The 17,257-nt window shown below is 44.8% G+C and overlaps 1 protein-coding gene and 1 long non-coding RNA gene across 5 annotated transcripts in view; one reads left to right on the forward strand and one right to left on the reverse strand.

Annotated features, from left to right (window-relative positions):
- The window catches only part of LOC118231142 (1-phosphatidylinositol 4,5-bisphosphate phosphodiesterase zeta-1-like), a 43,123-nt gene that overhangs the window by 16,956 nt on the left and 8,910 nt on the right, over nucleotides 1–17,257 (forward strand). For all 3 annotated transcript variants that reach the window (XM_035424683.1, XM_035424685.1, XM_035424684.1), the window contains 3 exons: nucleotides 2,617–2,773; nucleotides 7,477–7,593; nucleotides 11,847–12,019. In XM_035424683.1, the coding sequence (XP_035280574.1) occupies nucleotides 2,617–2,773; nucleotides 7,477–7,593; nucleotides 11,847–12,019 (447 nt within the window). The remainder of the gene's footprint in view (nucleotides 1–2,616; nucleotides 2,774–7,476; nucleotides 7,594–11,846; nucleotides 12,020–17,257) is intronic.
- Nucleotides 1–17,257, reverse strand: part of LOC118231143 — a 31,154-nt gene that overhangs the window by 10,879 nt on the left and 3,018 nt on the right. Inside the window, exon 3 of one of the 2 annotated variants that reach the window (XR_004766010.1) lies at nucleotides 7,571–7,651. The exons of the other annotated variant lie outside the window; for it this stretch is intronic. This is a non-coding gene — a long non-coding RNA (uncharacterized LOC118231143). Of the gene's footprint in view, nucleotides 1–7,570; nucleotides 7,652–17,257 lie in introns of those variants that run through there. 2 annotated transcript variants of the gene reach the window in all.

Genomic DNA, 17,257 nt, shown 5'->3' on the forward strand with positions numbered 1-17,257 from the left:
GCCCAAGAGTGCAACAGCAGCGGTCTGTCTGCGAATGTGATGTGTGTTCCGCAGTGCATAAGACAGATGTCTCAACCACCACGTAACCGCGTGCACAGCAATGGCAGGGCCCTCGTTTCCAATTGAACAAAGTGAGCAGCACAGGTTCTTGCAACCAAGCATCGCTCATGCATCATCTACACTACTAACCTACTAAATTCAAATTCATATTCACATTGGCTTTATTGGTATGCCAGATATAAATATATTGTAGCCAGAGCAACAATGGATGAGAGGGAGAGACAAAGAACCATAAAATACGTAAATAAAAAAAATTATCTGTTATAGTACATTGGGAGAAACATCATGTTGTAATTATATTTCTGACAGTAATGTTGATAAAATAACTCATTTCTGTATGGTTTCCTTAGTTACCTACTGTTCCTATCATGCTGTCATATGCAGTACCAGGCAACCAAGGTGATGCGTGTTCCTTTCACTGGATGTGTCACCGTTTGTCTTGTATATTGTTGGAGGGATAATTAAAATTCCCAAATGTTACTACACTATGTTTATTGTAGTCATATTTCTGACTGCATGAGGGAAAATTCATCTCTCATCCTCCTCAGCGTTTCTTCCAGTGACATATTACCTGCGTGTGTTTTAAAATTGATAACAGCTTGGAGAAGGCAACAGAGGTGACACAGGGCACCTGTATCCATGATGAAGCATTAATACCCTTTAAAGTGGTTCATATTTTTCAGCACACAGAAAGATGAGGCAGCACTTATTATGTCCTTTTAGATTTCCTTTCATGCTCATATTCTTTGGAAGCATGAGTGCGGGATTCTAGGTATGCGTTCTGCTTGATTGACAGGAGTTGCAGTACAAAATTCTGATCAAGAACAAGAAACTGAGCTCCCGCCAGGAAACAGAACAGAGCTTAGAGAAAGACAGGAAAAAGGTGGAGATAGACGAGGGGGAAGAGAGGCAGGCGAGAGAACAGACAGAGGAGAGAGAGGCAGGAGAGGAGGAAGGAGAGGAGGACAGTGAGGAAGAGGATTACAGTGAGGAAGACGAAGAGGAACAGATGCTAGAGGAGAGCAAGTCCTCCACATCTAAAGGATCAAAGAAGAAAGTAAGTCAGGCTAGACAGCGAGGGTTCTGGTGGAGATGTGAGAGTTAGAAGAAGAACAAAAACCTGAGGTGAAGATTACCATTTACCATGCTGTTAGAATCACTGTATCATTTAGTCCTTTATAAAATGCACATTCAATTTTCACTGAAATCCCCAGATATGGGTCACCTCACTGCCAGGCTAGCACCTATTAGCAGGTCTTGTTTCAGTCACAGAAAAAGCTATTGGTCTTTCACACAAGAAAGAGACAGAGCAGAAGAAACCCCATCTCTATGTTATGATTCTAGCATGTCCTCCACTGTGAGTTAACCACAGACTCAAAGGACTAAAAGATTAAAACTGATTAGACTGGGGACTCGCATTTCAGCAGCAAGTCCCAGAGTTCTGCTCTGCCACATTTCTTACACCCACACGCAGGATTTGCTAGCTCCCTTTTTGAGGTCAGTGTATTCCACGTGAACCGAAATGGTGCATTCGTTTTGGGTCGTGTTGAGAAACAATACAACGTTGTGTAACACAGGAATCCGCTCCGATTCCAAGGAACAACAAACAAAAATCAGGTCCCCTGGTTTTATTTTTCTTTCTTTCTTTTACACACTTTATTGTCGCAGGGTAATACTGGCCTCTTTGCCCAGACCTATTTCTGTATTATCCCTGATGTGTGAGAACTGTGTGTATTTTACTAAGCATCTGTGCTTCTTATCCAGGGTGGAAGGCAATGCATCTAAAATATGGAAATGAAGAAACTGTAAAGAAAATCAGTGTTATTTTATTTATTCTTTTTTTTTTCTTCAAAATTCACTTGGTTACCCATGGCAACGTGCTCTTTGGATGAGGCTCAGCAGCCATTCACAGGGTTCTTACAGGCAAACTGAATATCTGAGTGGCGCCTGAATTTGCTCTTTAGCTTGTCAATGTGATCTAAACAAGAATAAATGTAACACTACTAATCATGTGCATTATGAGTATAACTGTAAGTGTACTCGTAACATTACAATGCATTTACTGTGAATTGAAACACCTGAAGAAGTAGCAGCAGCAGCAGCAACCTCATTTCCAAGCAGTTCTGTTTTTAGGTTCCTGCGTCTCCTTTCTTGTGCTCCCCCTACCTTATTTTGTGTTGCTGTACCGAGTTCATTTTTAGGTCTGAACCTCTCTCTCCCCCCAAGAGTTACTACTCTTCTTCCCGTCTCAGATTTTCACCTCAGTCTGACTCCCGTCCCCGCAGAAGGGTGAATAGTGCAGGGTACACTCAGTGCCTGCACTGCACTTCTCATGCACACTCTGATATTATGAATGTAATACAGGGCTACTGTGCTCCTCTTACTCCAGTACAATTAAGTTTCTTCCTTTTACATTTACATTTTTACATAAAAATATTTACTGAAGCAATTTAATAGCCCTCTCCCGCCTGACCTTTGAACCTGCAGTCTCCGTGTTCCGAGAGCAGCCCTTTAATCACTACACTGCCCTGTTGCTTTTTTCCCCTCAATAAGCAGAAGGGGAAAGTGAAGGTGGCAGTGGAGCTGTCCAACCTGGTCATCTACACCAAGTCCGTGAAATTCGTGAGCTTCAGCCACTCCAGGGAGAGCCAGCGCTTCTACGAGAACACCTCCCTCGGGGAGAAGAAGGCCCACAAGCTCGCCCTGAAATCAGGTGAGAGGGACGACCGCGCAGGGTCACAGAGCAGGGGTTTGTCCCCTCTGAGGGACGCTGCCGAGGTGAGGAATCCCCCCTCCCCTCACAGCAAAGTGTCTGGAGATCCTCCCACACGAGACGAAGGGCACCATGTGAACGCAATCCATTATTATTAATGATACCCCTGACAGCCGACTTAATGACAGTAAGTCATTATGCAATAGGGTGACTTCAGTTAAATAGAGCCATGCAGTACAGCCAGAGCACTGGATCAACTTACTAGAAAAACAAAACATGTCCCACCCAAGGATCTGAACTGATGGCTTAGTGCCCTCAGTGAGCAGGGCATGGGTGTCTCTGTGGCCTGTACCACAGTGCGTGCAGAAAGACTGTGTAGCTGCATCCTTTTTTATTATTAAAATTATTGCCACCAGGGACTTTACTGAACTGGGTTCATGAGCTCACTCAACATGATACTCAACATGCAGGTCATAGGCCTTGCTGGAGGACACACAAACAGAATTCAAACCTCAAAGCTTTCCAGTCGCACATTAATATCAGTGCATCGCGTTTATCCCTGAATCGCCTCATTCCCTCAGTCATCAATGGAAATGAAGAGATCAGAAAAAAAGTTGTTGAAATATATCAGTCTGGAAAGGGTTACAAAGCCACTTCTAAGGCTCTGGGACTCCACCAAACCACAGCGAGAGCTTATCTCCATTATAATGGAGAACACTTGGAACAGTGCTGAATCATCGGGAGTGGCCGGCCTGCCAAAATTTCTCCAAGGGCACAGCAACAACTCATCCAGGAAGTCACATAAGACCCCAGAAGAACATCCAAAGAACTCTCTAGCCTCCGCTAAGGTCAGTGTTCATGACTCCCCAGTAAGAAAGAAACAGGGCAAGAATGGGATTCATGGGAAAGTCGCAAGACGAAAACCATGCCTCGAAACCTGGACGACTTGCCACTATCCAGAAAATTCTTAAGGAGAATGTCTGGTCATTTGTCCGTGAGCTGAAGCTGAAGGGTAATTGAGTTATGCAGCAAGAGAATGATTCAAAACACAAAAGCAAGCCCACATCTGACTAGCAGAAAAGAAACAAAATGAAAGTTTGGAGTGGCCGAGTCAAAGTCCTGAATTGAACTCAATAGAGATGCTTGTGGTAGGACCTGAAATGAGCAGTTCATGCTCGAAACCTACCAGTATGTCTGAATGAAAGCAGTTCTGCAAACAGTGGGCAGGATTTCACCCACAGTGATGTGAAAGACTGATAACAAATTATTACCAGAGTTTGGTTGCAGTTATTGCTGCTGAAGGTGGTGGAACCAGTAAAGTAATTAATCAGTTATTACTTTTTTCACATGGGTGATATGGGTGTTTGACAACTTTTTTCATGAAATAAAAGAATTATTAAAAATGTGTATTGTTTTACTCTGGTTCCCTTTGTCCAATATAACATTTTGTCTATAAAGACCTGGAACCTCCCTGGTTTCCTCTACTATTGCATATTCGTCACACTGAATGGTTTGAGATCTTAAATACGTTTTCACAGCACTGTAATCCCAGCAAACACTGTGTTGTGTACTTAATGGGAGCGAGGTCTATTATCACAAAAGCCACCTTAAGAAGACCATCATATAATCAAAATATGGTTAAGCTCACATCAGTCTTTTTATACTTACAATGTTTCACTAGAAGGTAAATTCTTCTCGGCCATGAAAGTAGACTTGTAGTGAAAACATCCTGGCCAAGGTCATTTAGATTAATGTAAACTTTTGGGACCAGCGTTTGTGTTCTAGGCAGCATTTCAAATGCGGGACACGGTAAGCAGAGAGATGCTTGATGTGAGATGATTGATGTTTGCTGCCATGGCTTGCACTTATTTACTCTTCAGAAAGGAAAGAGCACAGAGAGAGAGATCGGAATCAAAGCCAGAACAATGTGCATTACCTGCCAGTCTCTCCAACGCAGGGGATGGGACAGGGGATCCCCTCAAGCACCAGAGACAGCGAGAGGAATTATAATGCACCCCGCTCCGCTCCTAACGGAAACTTTCATGCTCGCTCTGCAAAGGGTCTCTCTGTCACTCTCCCTCTCCTTTCTGTTATATTCAAACCGCTTTGTTGGCTCGGAATACAAACTATATGGCCGCCAAAAAGCGCGTAAACTTTTGCTCAAATACAGGAATTGACATAAGAACGCAGAGTATTAACATAAATTATACAGCTTATGTTGCTACAGTGCATGTAGCTCAGCGAGTCTGCTTGGGCCGCATCTACCAACATGTACAAATCAAAGAGTTTTGTTCTAAAATGTAGGCGTTCTGTACGCCTGATTTATCATCACTACATTCTTGTTGTTCAGGAAATAAAAAGCAAGCGAGTATTTCACGGCGGACTTTCGGCAGATTTTAATTTGCCCGATAGATGTATGCCAAAAAGGCGAGCTGTGTTCGGACGATGAAAATAATCGACATCATCCTTTAGCATAAGGAGGGAAAGCTCCAAGCCTTCTGCCTTTTATTGCGACGGCACTATAGCTTTTGGCTACTGGAGAGGGAAGAGACTTTGGTTTTTATTTGTCCACAGAGTTTATTTAACTGATATTGCTTTCGAGAACTGTAACAGCCTTCTCATCTCCCCATCCCTGTCAGATGGTGTGGCCATGGCACACTGCTTAGGGACGAGGAGGTCCTTTAGTGGGCTCGGCTGAAAGACCGTCCCCGACAGCGCTTTCTAAATGGACCTGCCTTCGCGCACTGGTTGGGAAAGCTCAGATCCCAGCGGCAGTATGACATTCCGTTGAGCAAAAATATGTGCTTAATTTAAACACTGACATCGTGCCATCTGCTATCAAGCACACTGCCATTTTGTCAATGGGAGAAAAGCTTGATTAGGGAACCGGATGTCATCAAGATGTGTCCTTTTTAAAGCCAATATATTAATAAGAATACATCAAAAATTCATTATAGTTTCACATGTCTCTGATTACTTGCCTCAGTCTTCAACAGGCAGCTTCATCTTTGTCCCTGGCCATCTGCTGCACAAATAATCAGCCTGACTCTGCTGCTTCATACAGCAAAGTAACTGTGACACAGCGCGCATTATAGAGTGCAATTACAGCACAACCATTTGTTACGAGAGGTCTAGTATTAGGCGTATTAAAAATTGAAGAAATTACAACAGGGAACAAATTAACCAGAGTGATGGTACAAAAATAATGTGAACTTTGTGTGTGTGTGCATGTGTGTGTGGGTGTGTGTGCGTGTGTGTGAGTGATAGTGCTGTCGCTTTGTTTTTTGCTCCGGCTCGTGAGTGATAATGGCAGTAAATAATTCCCTCCGCTCCATTCTGTGTGGCGATGCAGCCGAGCACAAAGGCTGGCATCTCGGGCACACATCCCCTTTGCCTCAGACTGTCAGGCTCGGAGCTCTGCGATTGGTTCCCAGGCTCTGACTGACAGCACAAGTGAACGCCCAACACAACTGGTGCACTGGAGGTGGTCGTAAAGAGGAAAAAGTAATGGAAGACGAGATGAGGTGCTGCCACAAGCCGCCTCTAGCTATTCAAATGACTAAAAAAAATACAGCATGAGTCAAATCAACTGAGAAAAACGAGCTGAGTCGGATGGGAAAAATATTTAACTGCAAACCCCATTGATTCACTGGTATAGCATGAAACGTTTGTAAACACTTAAAGCTGTGTTATTGTAGTTTGAATTTGTGTGTAATGATGCTTTGAAAACATAGTACGTCTGTATATGAAAAGCTATCGCTTATGGGTGACCATTATCTTCTTGTAATTGGAAAATACACGCACACACACAAACCCACATGCACACTGACATTTTTACACACTAGTCTCTGTGGTTTCACATTTGTACCGTCTATGTCAGAATATAAAGCCCTTATGTTTACTGATGAAAATTCTAAATCTAGCTAAAAAAAAATCTAGAAAATAGGGGTTTGATAATTCTGTTTGCTACAGAACGCATTTTATTCTGTGAGGCTATCTGAATTCACAAGATCATCTCAAAAACACAACATAAACAAAACCTGACATTTAGAAAAAGAATAAAAACACAGGCTGAGAAGTTGGTACTGATGGAAAAAAAAACTGTTTAACTGACAAATAAACAGTGGCTACAAAAAACACCATCTTCTTGAAAAAGACGCTCAGATGAGGTGGAAAAAAACTCTACTCACAGCAACAACAGTTCCCCAGTCGATTTAGCCAATCCTTCTCAATAAAAAGTCCAACAATTAGGCACATCTATTTACTGCAAGATTTCCATCTAGAGAAACTTCCAATGCTCATATAGCATGATAGATGAAATGGGTACTGCAGGAGAAACGAGAGAGACAATAAAGTGGGCACAAACTTACAGAGAATAGGCATCATGGGAAAACAGTGCTGAAATAAAAGGTTATCTGAATAAAATTTAGTGCCACTACTAAAAGCACCATTATATTCAATCATGGTGTTTATACAGTGACAAGAAATGATCCCAAAGGGCAATATTTATTTATTTATTTATTTTTTAAAGAAAAAAAAACTTTATGGCATTAAGGATTGCATTGTAAATTAGGATGCGAACTATGCACTTTGCTGTCGCTTCAACAGGTTCCCCCCGAGGCGGAGTCCATGGTAAAAACGCATTTTACGCTGTGACGTTTGGCACCCCTCAGTAACGCAACGTTTTGTCTGTTCTCCATCAGGTCCCGAGTTCGTCCTCCACAACGCCAGATTCATCAGCAGGATCTACCCAGCCGGCTCCCGCACGCTGTCCTCCAACTACAACCCCCAGGAGTTCTGGAACATGGGCTCCCAGCTGGGTAGGCCAGCTCATTCTCACTGCTGCACACAGCATTACTCATGCCCTTAATAAAGAGGCTGTACAAAATACAGGGAATACAAAATGTCGGTAATGAGCTACATTGTTTGCTAAATAAAAATGGAAAATTATAATTATTTTATCGCAATACAATTGCTCGGTTCATATAATTTTTTTTGGTCTTCAAAAGGATAGGTGTCAATTATTCACACCCCAGTATTTCACTATTGAGTGGTCTTATGTGACAGGCTGTAGTGTTTTATGAGACTGGGGAACATATTGGGGGCTGAACGTATTTGACCATTCCTCCATACAGAATCTTTCAAGATCATTCACAATCTTCTGTCTGTGCGTGCGGACTGGCCTCTTCAATTCAAGCCACAAGTTCTTGATACGGTCTGGAGAGTCAGCCATTACAAAAACAGTAATTTTATGGTCAGTTAACCATTAATATTGACTTTCAGGTATGCTCTGGATCACAGACTAGCAGCAGGAAGACCAAGGTTTAAACTTCCTGACAGAGGGATACTAGGTTTTTAACCAAAATCTCCTGGTACAAATATGTCTTGGTATGTTACGTTTTGGCCTTATCTGACCACAGCATATGGTTCTACACAAAGTTCAGCACTGGAACACTGATTGGAACCAGGTGTTATGGTCAGATGAAATCAAAACTGAGTTTTTTAGCCACACACAGGATCGGTGATATTGGTGTCAGAAGAAGGAAACAACGGCAAACCGATGGCAAACTGTTGTTGATTTTTAACGTTATGGGGTTGTTTTGCTTCTACTGGTCCCGGGAATCCTAAAGCATCTCGAAATATTCTGTAGGGAGAAAAGGATCTCCCTCAGTGTGTTAATAAATCTCACAAAAACACTGTTGAAGAGGACTCAAAGGCTCTTGGTAATTATCACACTGCTGTAACTACTTAATATTTAAATCAGCATTGAAGTCAAAGTTAAGCTACTTGCACTTTAATATTTCAGGTTGTAGAACTACAGTTTCTCTATACTGTGAAGGATTTATTTGATCAAATCATGTATTATCATGTGAAATAAAAGGATAATTTAAGGATTTATTTTTTCAAATCCTACATTATCATGTGAACTATAGGAATAATTAAATTCTGGAAAAGCCTTGGAGCATGCAAAATTGCATACACATGCACGCATGCATGCGCACACTCACACTAAGCCTAGATCCAGAAGGCTAAAGATGTCATTGCGTAACACTTAAACCGATTTACCGATTGGTCATCATGTGATATTTTGTTATGATTCATCTTTTTGGCATGGCTGCTTTACATATCTACTCAAAGAGAGCAGATATCAAAATATGGAGCACAGTGCACAGTATTAAATCATTGTAAAGCTTCCAAAGGAAAAAAAAAAAAAAAGAGTATACAGACTTAATTTGTGCAGAATGACAGAGATCTGGTTCTGCGCTGTCTGTGCACGTACGCTAGTCAGACACTGCATCCATTACACTCCTCAAAACTGAAAACGGAGCCAAAAGCCCCTCTGTGTTTGCTGCTCCCTGCTGAAGACTGAGCAGAACTCCTCTCCACGCCTCGCTGCCCGCAAGCAGGCTGAAAGCAGCGCTTCCGAGAACTCCGGGGCGAGCCAAAAAAACCCGCCGAGCAGGCAGGCCAATGATTAATATCGGTAAACGGCACTCTGTAAATGCGACAAATCATACGTTTTTTTGTTCTTGCCGGTTTTATTATTTTTGTTGTACTATATTTGGCTCAGAACTTACTCAGCAAATTGTACTTCAGTTGTACTGACACTGAAAATGCGAACGTTTCAGGATTGATAGTCATTCAACTAACCGTGTCAATGCAGGACCAAGAGGCATGCAATTGTCAATTTACATATATGAGCTTTGAACAGTTCTCTGCCTACCCATTCATTATAGAATATGTCCTTAAATTATATTACATAGATGAGTGATATTGTGGCGAGTCTAGACACAATTTTTTAAATCATCCAGTTTACACAAAATGCATCAACTGTGGGCATCTACTGGTAAGAAATATGAATTTGGATGCATTGTTTAGTATACAGAAATGACATAGTATTTATGATAACAATATGCTCAAGTGATCAGGGATATTCTTTATTAGCTTTGCCAATTACTTTAAAAAAAAATTTTTAATTGGGTAAAATAAATTGTGCCAATCTGTGACCGTGCCTCGCCATTTTAAGAGCATAAAAGCTATTCAATACTTTACATCAAAGTCGTTAAGAAATTAAATATAGATTTGCAACACAAACAACAAATTGATCTGTGTTTAGCACAAGTCAACTGAACAGCTGGGGTAAATTAAAATATGTTGAAACTTAAGGCACCTGTATAGAGGCCTACTGCATGCTGGGAGGTTTTTCCCCTTGCACGTGTATTTTGTTTTTCTTTCTTTTTGTAATCAATGGGAGAAATATATTCCAAATGGGAGGGCACAAGATTGAGCAAACAGCCTGTCATCGGTGTTTCTCCTATGACTAAACCCACACGGGACCCATGTTCTCCTGTGGGATAGTTGGTCCATTGGCCAGCCAGCATGCAGGACTTTATTTTTTAGCAGTGTAAGGGGTCCATTTTTTGGAGGACTCCAAATGACACGTCCCCACACGTTCCCATAACATCAGCCACCACTGGGGATTCTCTCCGTGTGTCATGACAACTGAATACACACAAAGTGCAGCCACTGATATATGTACTCTCCCAGCACTCTCAGATGTTAAGGCTGTGTATATTTGTATACTTCAACGCGGGCCTGTTTGGGCCACGTCCCTCGTGCATTTGCTCTGATGTACTGTAGCAGGCAGCCAAGTGAATCATTATTGGCACTGAAAAACACAGCAAAGGCCCCCAGGGCATTGTGGGAAGGGAAGCGGGACATCCATCACCGATCTCCTCTGCCGCACGGGGTCATGTGTCTCCCAGCTGAGCGGCACCACAAAGCGACGCGGCGAACCGAACACCACCGGAGACCGAGACGAGCGAACAGGCACGCTGGTCAAAAGACAGGTGGCTGAAGACCTCAGACTGGAAACTGGAGACTGAAGACACGGAACCGCAGATTCTGAAGGCACGACACAAAGGGACAGAAACTGGGGGCTGAACTCCCAGGAGGGTCCTAAATACACGACAGTGAGGTTAAGAGACAGGGAACAACAAGACAGGAGATTAAAGACATGTGAATAGCGGCTAAAGGGAGAAGAATGGAGAATAAAGACATGTGAACAGAGATGAACGAGAGGAGAAGAGAGACTAGAGACAGGAGAATGGAGACTAAAGACAGGAGAACGCAGGAGACCTGTGTCTGAAGACTGCAACCTGCAAGCTAGGAGAGTGGATACTAAAACAGGCGTGTTGAGAATATGACTGCACACTGTAGACTACAGCAGCACTCAGTGGCAGACTTTAATGCCGCATCTGCAAGTCTACAGATATTACAACCCACGCTTCAACTGGCACATCTCCTGCAATATTAAATGAGAGGGGTGCTCATGCTTGAGTGAAGATGAAGCCCTCCGGAGCGTTCAGGAGGAACGCCGAAGCAATTCCCACATGGCAAGAGGGGATTTTAGAACATCTTCAGGGACTTCCACACTCATTCTGGAGTTCCATAAGCAATCACAATCAAGGGAGAAACACTCCGGAAAGGCAGCTTCATAATCACGGAATATGCAGTGATGATTACAATACCACACATACAAGAACTATAAATGATCTTGTAGATTTACGCCTAGCTTTACCAATGGCTTCACACTAGCTAAGGTATAAAGCAGGCCTAAAGATGCCTACTGTGGTACAGCAATCATGGGGTGCTGCCAGGGTTCAGCTGATGTTCCCAGCATGCAATTCTGGTCACAGGCGTTCAGCCAAGGGTGATGGCAGACTCAAGAGCAGTTCTCGGTTAGCACTAGTTTTCTTTTTGTTTTTTTTACCACTGCCATCTCAGTTTCACACCACTCTTAACAAAATAAAAACATCTTCAGAAGCAAAACTAATGCAAAAATAAAAAATTCATTTTGCTTTAATATCTAATAATACAATTAGCAAAATGCTATATTTAATTGAAATACCTGCAGATTATTTACTCCATTGCTAAAATATTTTTTAAAAACTATGACTATGGCCCCACTTTTACAAGGTGAAACATACATAAACTTGGCCATAGTTAAGAGTACAGTACAGGCTGAAACCTCAAAGTCAGGACCTGATGTCTGGATTATTGTCCCTTGCAGTGGCTTTGAACTTCCAGTCCCTGGGATTGCCAATGGATCTGAACAACGCCCGTTTCCGGGACAACGGGGGGTGCGGCTATGTCTTGAAACCACACTTCCTGAGGAGCCACGAGGCGACCTTTGACCCTAGCGCCCTCCCGCCGGACCTGAAGCCTGTACAGGTCCTGATGAAGGTACTGTGCCAATGTTGAGCATTCACATCCTACCAGTGCGCCGAGCTCCCTACCAGTGGCTGGAAAAAAAACTAGACTAACAGCATTGCACTTCTGGCAACTGGTTCCCAAAATTGTTGGCCTACTAGTAGGTTTTGGTAGCTGTAGAAAATAACTTGGAGATACACACTCTATGAAGACTCAACCTTCCATTTGTGCTCTACAGTGCAATCACTTTACTGTACACACAATGTCAGCAATTGATTCCTGTGTACAGTAACTGTTGATGCATAGTTCTGTAGCTCTGTAGTCATTTTCAGCAGTGCAAAAAGCCAGCCAATACTTCCACATAGCTGGAGTTACATTACCATAGTATATGTTTGATTGCATCCACATATGAGTGAGTCAGTGTGAAAACACCGGTTGTTCATGGTGGATCATGGATTTCGAGAATTCGAGGAGACTTTGAGTTATGGTCCGATGACAGGCACTGGCTGTGATACACCACAGCACTTACTGAATTAATGTGTTTGGAGGTGTGCAGACATCGTGTGCTCGTGTCATTACAGAGTGTGGAATTAATATTAACTCCCTGGAGCCCTGATTTATGGTACACTGCGGCATGCTTTATTAAAAATACCATATATTACACCGTGTACCACATTTAATTCCAAAAGCAAACAGGTTCTGGCCACGGACACACATCCTGAGTCACATGAGCCGAGTTCTTGCACTAGGGTGAGACAACAACATGCATTTGGTCACAAAGTGCCGTCTGGTTCTGGAATCGTTCGTGCGCGAGTATGTGGGAGTTTACATGTGCATGTGGAGTGGTGAGGAGCATGCTGGGTATCTGTGCGTTGGAGGGTTGTGTGCTTGTGTGCTTGTGCGTGTGTGTGTGTGTGGGTGGGTGGCGTTCCATGTGTGTGCATGCCTCATTAATGAGAAGGCAGTCTGCACGTGAAGGATATTTCTGCGAGGGTCATGGTCAAGTGCGAGAGAGGGATATTATGCCTGTGTGAGTAGCTGGGACTTTTTGTTAATAATCTGTCAACTGGATAACCGGCTGTAGCACTGCACAGGAAGGGAGGGTTTGTTTGGCGCACAGCATAAGCATTCTCACTGTATGACTGTCATGCCATTCAGGCATCGGCGGCTGCGTAGGTGTAGGTCATCGCCCGCTGTAATCTTAAAAAAGACATCAGACTACCTGTGTATATAGGACTCGGTGCTTTTTCTCCTCCCTGCATTTGGCAGTTTTTTGTTTTTTGTGTGTGTTTTTAAAAAATGCAGAATCCTGCGTTAACACAACCCCTGTGGGTGGCAGAGGGGGAAGCACGGTACCATGGTGACAGGACGTGTTACACTGTCAGGAAATGCGTGTTAATTGCCACTCTCCCAACTTAAAGGTGGAAATAGTAGCGATGGGAGAGGAAAAAAAACGACTGATAAACTGGTGAGAATACATGGGGAAAAAACACTGTTCTACACTGAAAGACACCATTAATTGCTTCAAATGTGGATTCATAATGTCTGATAGCTCCCACTAATTTTAGATTGATTTCGCCTCACCCTCCCATTACTCTTTGGGTAGCAATTTGTTTATGTGCTAACTGGACCAGACAGCATCATCAATGTCCTAGCAGGTTTCCCATCCCAACCCACAATCACCAGAGCCAAACATCCCTCCCTCCCTCCCTCCCTGCACACACACACACATACACACACACACACACTTCCCAAAGGAATTCCAAGTTACCTAAAAGCCCCAAGACTCAAAGTCCCTTTAATATTGCACAGTTCTGCTTGCTGAGGAAAGGCTTCTTTCCCTTTGCTTTAGTGCCATCTTTAAAGTATGATGGCTGACCCGCACCCAGGTAATACCTGAAAGCGGGTTTAAGTGTGACCCAGAGTGCATCGGTGCTCTCCATTCCTCTGCATCACGGCGGATGACCTCATCTGCTCCACCGATTTAAATCCATAGCATTACCCGCCCCTCCATAATTCATGTCACACCGCGCGGGAAAGGTGAGGAGCGTGTTCGGGGGTGGGGCGGTGAGAATGAAGGGCCGCTCCTTTCAAGATGGGAGCGCGCCGAAAACCAAAGGTGCCCGGGGTCGGTAATGCACTCCAGCATCCCCAAATGACACACACTTCCACTGTACCCCATAAACTGTCCATCAAGAGCCCACCGCCTTCAAGAACAGGGCCGGCTTTATGCGACTGTCGGGTCCTCACTGTATGGGGTAAGTAACGAAAGCAGACAGCCCTACCTGAGAGCGGGGGGCGGTTGGGGGGGGAGGGGGCGGATCAGAGCGCACGGCACACGGAGGAAGCACACGACCTGGACCTACCTTTCGCTGTCAATGAGAGATTGATCGCCTTCTCTCCTGTCCTCCAATGCATCACTCTGACCCACACCACAGAGCCGCTGGGCCGCGAGTCAATATCACCGCGCCCCGCGCCCCTGCGCCCCCCCCCCGCGTCCCCGTCCCCGCGTCACCGCACCGGCTCTCCGCCGATGTGACCGCCAACGAACCTGATATCGACAGCGGTTTTTATTTTGTCGCGTCTTCCACTGGAACCGTCCTAAGGCAGAAAAGCCTTTGTGGGGGGATGATCAGTAGAGCTTCTAACCTGACACCAATTCTTGAGCGAGTGAAAATATTCAAGGAATACAATGTGTGGAAAAACTATTCTTTCTCTCAAGTGATCGATGAAGACAAAGCATCTCCATTATTCCGGTGCTCTGGCATTGTACACTGAGGGGGTGGGGAGGGGCATTCTTAAATAAAAAATGATACACACAAATGTTTTTTGGATTTTTAAACCGTTGGTCTTACACCACGGTCCCTCTGCAGGAGTACTCTGTCATCGTTTATTACGTAACTCATTGATCTGGTAAAAACAAGCGGGAACAGGGCAGGGGTGCGCGACTGTGACTGCGAGTGTCCTGCCGGGGCAATGCTGGCGGATTAGAGTCAGTGCATCGCTGTAGCTCCTAAACCCGTGCATGCAGGTTCAATTCCCAGATGGGGGGGTGGTGCTGCTGCACCCTTGGAGCGGGGTACTTTAATCCACAACATCCACGCATAAGTTGCCCTTAACAAGGGCAAATAAACGACATGTCGCCTAATTCCTTGGGGGGGAGGGAGTGATCGAGGAGCCGGCGGGACTCGACGCCGTAGCGTAACGAACGAGGTGACGGTCGCGCGCGCGATGCGCGGCCCAATCCGTTGAGGAGCAGTTGCGCAGCCTGACCCGAACCCATTTGTCACGCGGGTCCCTTTAACTGCATCCAGCTGCTTCGGTTTTCAGCGTTCGCTGTAACGATGATAACACACAAAAAAAAAATCCCATGGATCTCCGTTATGTAAAGCGCACCCCGGGGACGCCATACGGAGAGCGCAGCTGCGCGCCACACATCACGTCTGCTAATCTGTTTTCTCTCGCCGCTGCATTATTCTCACCCAAAAGGCCGCTACCGTTCCTGACACTGTCACCTCGGGGAGGACTCACGTGTGAAATGCTGCCACCTAGCTGCGGCAGCGGGTAAAAGCCCGTTTGCGTGTCCGAGGACGATCCCGCTTTTCTGACGTCAGTTACTGTATTCGCGCTGCATGCACTGTAAAGGTATTCCAAAGTTCAAGCCCCGAGTTTGCCAGTCCCTTTAAGAGAGTGCAAAAACCAGCTTAGCCAGAGTGTTCCAGAGACTGGGCATACCATTCAAGGTATGCATCCTGGCAGGGAAGTTCTTTGTTTAGGAATCTTTTAGATTCATACAGTTGGATATTTGCTGAACTAGGTGAGGTACACAGATTGATAAATACATTTTTGAAAATTATTTTAACCTATACCCCTTGCCAATTTTCCTCTCTCTTATATAAACCATCACCTCTCCATTCCCCTCTATCACCAAAAATGTTGTTTCTTTATGTTGTTCACATTGTGTCTTCTGAGGTTTGCTCCTAAGTGACTAGAAGGATGGCGCTCTGAGAATGGCTGCCCGTCCCTGGAAGCGCTCCCACCGAACGGGCTTTAGGCAGATATAAATAGCTGTTTTGTTGCTGAATTATTCATCCCATTTCAGAGGGGAAAAAGCCGCATCTTTGAACCGCAGGCAGACCCCCTGAGATCTGCATGCGCTCCGTACGGCATGCACTAAGGGCCACACGCCAGCCTCAGACAGCCCGGGGGTGGGGGGTGGGGGGGGTCGTGCCTTGACCTGCTATGCGTGGGAAAGCATGCCTACCCCCCCCCCCCCCCCCCACAAGGTTCACCACAGGGGTATGGTTCCCTTCACAGTTTGGCTGTTTAGCCATTTATTTCCTTCTTCCTATCGAAAGACATTTCATAGATGCACTCCTGGTAAATGGCAAAACAACATCGTTTTCCCCATTGACTCTGTGGTTCTCATTTTTCATGATGATACTGCGATACCACAAGATGGCCGTCACATTCCATCATGTCTTTTCTCAATAAACATAAGTATGATCCATACAGCATGTCCCAAATGCAGAGATGCAGATTTGGGATGCGTTTCAGATATGAAAATGTTCATTTATTTTGACCTTGCGTAGCCTACTGCATGGCTGAGTGATACTCCACTGAAGAGTTCCTGGAATATTATGACTTTTTCTCGAGAATCACCACTCTGCTCCAGAATTCCCACAGCGGACTGCCCCTCCCCTCGCATGGCCATCCCCACACAGCCTGTTTACCCACCCGCCCACCACACGACCCCATCGATTCAGCCGCAGGACAGCCAGGCAGCTACAGGGACCAACAGGGGGGCGCTGTTACATTTCGGAATTCCAGCAGGACGAGTTTCTGCTGAAAATTATTTATTTAAAAATTTCTTTGTGTTTTTTCTATGATAAGTGTCTGGCAGGTTTTCAACCCCAGGGTCCCAATCTTTTCAATAGGACAACCCCCCCTCCCCTGAGCACTGTCCCTGTTGTAAATCCCTGAATTTCAGAGACCGGCACTCAGCCCAGCCCATCCCCAGGGACCGTAGTGGAAAGCGCTCTTTATAAAGTGGGTCAAAGCGGCATGCTCTGGGCATGTGCGCTGGCCTTGGCACAGCTCGCTGCCCAAAGAACGCTCCGTTTTTACCACTTGCGCAGGGCACTGCAACCAGTGATGTCACTCAGCAGACACCGAACGATCACAACCGTGAGGCAACGTCAGAGGTGCAAATTCCAGGCTGAGAGAGTGAAAGTCCTCCCCAGTATTTTCTTCCATTCAACTGGATTTGGC

This window comes from Anguilla anguilla, chromosome 7 (genome assembly GCF_013347855.1).
Source record: "Anguilla anguilla isolate fAngAng1 chromosome 7, fAngAng1.pri, whole genome shotgun sequence".
NCBI classification, from domain to species: domain Eukaryota; kingdom Metazoa; phylum Chordata; class Actinopteri; order Anguilliformes; family Anguillidae; genus Anguilla; species Anguilla anguilla.